The sequence below is a fragment of the Procambarus clarkii genome, chromosome 5, assembly GCF_040958095.1.
Source record: "Procambarus clarkii isolate CNS0578487 chromosome 5, FALCON_Pclarkii_2.0, whole genome shotgun sequence".
NCBI classification, from domain to species: domain Eukaryota; kingdom Metazoa; phylum Arthropoda; class Malacostraca; order Decapoda; family Cambaridae; genus Procambarus; species Procambarus clarkii.
This window is the reverse complement of record NC_091154.1, coordinates 26,994,341-26,996,971: the sequence shown is the minus strand read 5'-3', so window position 1 is coordinate 26,996,971 and position 2,631 is coordinate 26,994,341. Positions and strand designations below refer to the sequence as shown.

General features: G+C 59.0%; 1 protein-coding gene across 1 annotated transcript; it reads right to left on the bottom strand.

Annotated features, from left to right (window-relative positions):
- Positions 1-1,043: 1,043 nt before the first annotated feature.
- Positions 1,044-2,117, bottom strand: LOC138351470 (mucin-5AC-like). Its single transcript, XM_069303300.1, has one exon. It carries the CDS (start codon positions 2,115-2,117, stop codon positions 1,044-1,046), a length of 1,074 nt encoding a protein of 357 aa, XP_069159401.1.
- Positions 2,118-2,631: the final 514 nt, after the last annotated feature.

Here is a 2,631-nt window from a genome sequence, read left to right as displayed (position 1 = left end):
TTACACAAGTACTTACGAACGTGTACATCTTTCTTCAATCTTTGACGGCTTTGATTACATTTATTAAACAGTTTACAAGCATGAATACTTGCCAATCAACTGTTGTTATTGTTATAAACAGCCTCCTGGTGCTTCGGAGCTCATTAACCGTTTCATAATTGTAAACAAAGCCGCCAAAGATTGAGAAAAGATGCATAGATTCGTAAGTGCTTCCGTAACTGCTTCGTGAATCTGGCCCCCAGGGTTGTAAGATTTAGCTCCATTGACCTATCTTTTTGCTAGGCTTTGTCCCTTTTCAGTTTTGGTTTTACAGGTGTGCTTCGCAGGTGTGGACTCCAGGCCAGTTCTACATATTGTAGTAGTGGTTTAGCAAAGGCTGTGTGGACTGCCTTGGGAGAGACCTGGTTTAGGCTTTCTAACTACGTTGTAATGTCTGCCAGCGTCTCATATGCCGCCGATGTTACCCAGTTTATGTGAGGCTCTTCGGGTAGGTCGAGTGTTGCAACAGTGGTCGAGTGTTGCAACAGTGGTCGAGTGTTGCAACAGTGGTCGAGTGTTGCAACAGTGGTCGAGTGTTGCAACAGTGGTCGAGTGTTGCAACAGTGGTCGAGTGTTGCAACAGTGGTCGAGTGTTGCAACAGTGGTCGAGTGTTGCAACAGTGGTCGAGTGTTGCAACAGTGGTCGAGTGTTGCAACAGTGGTCGAGTGTTGCAACAGTGGTCGAGTGTTGCAACAGTGGTCGAGTGTTGCAACAGTGGTCGAGTGTTACCAACGTTTCGGCAGAGTCGGAAATTCTGTGGTGACGTCATCTGGTGACGGAAATGTGCTCGTGTGCATGTGTAAATGTGACGTCACGCACCACCAGGGCTGTGACGTCACACACCACCGGGGCCATGACGTCACGCACCACCGGGGCCATGACGTCACGCACCACCGGGGCTGTGACGTCACACACCACCGGGGCCATGACGTCACACACCACCGGGGCCATGACGTCACGCACCACCGGGGCTGTGACGTCACGCACCACCGGGGCCATGACGTCACGCACCACCGGGGCTGTGACGTTGCACCACCGGGGCCATGACGTCACGCACCACCGGGGCCATGACGTCACGCACCACCGGGGCCATGACGTCACGCACCACCGGGGCCATGACGTCACGCACCACCGGGGCCATGACGTCACGCACCACCGGGGCCATGACGTCACGCACCACCGGGGCCATGACGTCACGCACCACCGGGGCCATGACGTCACGCACCACCGGGGCCATGACGTCACGCACCACCGGGGCCATGACGTCACGCACCACCGGGGCCATGACGTCACGCACCACCGGGGCTGTGACGTCACGCACCACCGGGGCCATGACGTCACGCACCACCGGGGCCATGACGTCACACACCACCGGGGCCATGACGTCACGCACCACCGGGGCCATGACGTCACGCACCACCGGGGCCATGACGTCACGCACCACCGGGGCCATGACGTCACGCACCACCGGGGCTGTGACGTCACACACCACCGGGGCCATGACGTCACGCACCACCGGGGCCATGACGTCACGCACCACCGGGGCCATGACGTCACGCACCACCGGGGCCATGACGTCACGCACCACCGGGGCCATGACGTCACGCACCACCGGGGCCATGACGTCACGCACCACCGGGGCCATGACGTCACGCACCACCGGGGCCATGACGTCACGCACCACCGGGGCCATGACGTCACACACCACCGGGGCCATGACGTCACGCACCACCGGGGCCATGACGTCACACACCACCGGGGCCATGACGTCACGCACCACCGGGGCCATGACGTCACACACCACCGGGGCCATGACGTCACACACCACCGGGGCCATGACGTCACACACCACCGGGGCCATGACGTCACGCACCACCGGGGCCATGACGTCACACACCACCGGGGCCATGACGTCACACACCACCGGGGCCATGACGTCACACACCACCGGGGCCATGACGTCACGCACCACCGGGGCCATGACGTCACACACCACCGGGGCCATGACGTCACACACCACCGGGGCCATGACGTCACGCACCACCGGGGCCATGACGTCACACACCACCGGGGCCATGACGTCACGCACCACCGGGGCCAGCAGCTGCCCAATGAATGGAGTCACCCCCCAGACGAAGGAATTTCTCGGGGGGGGGGGGAGGGGTAGGAAGGGGGGAGGGGTAGTGGAAAGGGGGTATTCCTGTTGATCTTCATTGAAGGAAGGAAGGAAGGAAGGAAGGAAGGAAGGCTGCACCAGCCAATGAAATACCCAGTGATGAATTCCGTCAACACAAGTGGGCCATAGTTGTGTAAGAGTGTAGTGAGGAGCGAAGAGGCATGTTTGGCACTGACCCGAGTGTACTTACTTGCAGGGTCCGAGACACCTGACCCCTGATCTGGGGTCTCTTGACCCCAGAGGCCAGTTGAGAGTTGAACCCCCCCCTCTTGGGGGCCAGCGAATAGGGGGGGAAAGACTAGCAGTTTTTAGCCATGGTCCAGTTGGAACGAAGAGCCTTATCCCCTCCGGTTTTAGTCTACTGCAACATAACGTACTCCATTACAAAGAAATACAATAGATACACTCATACCAT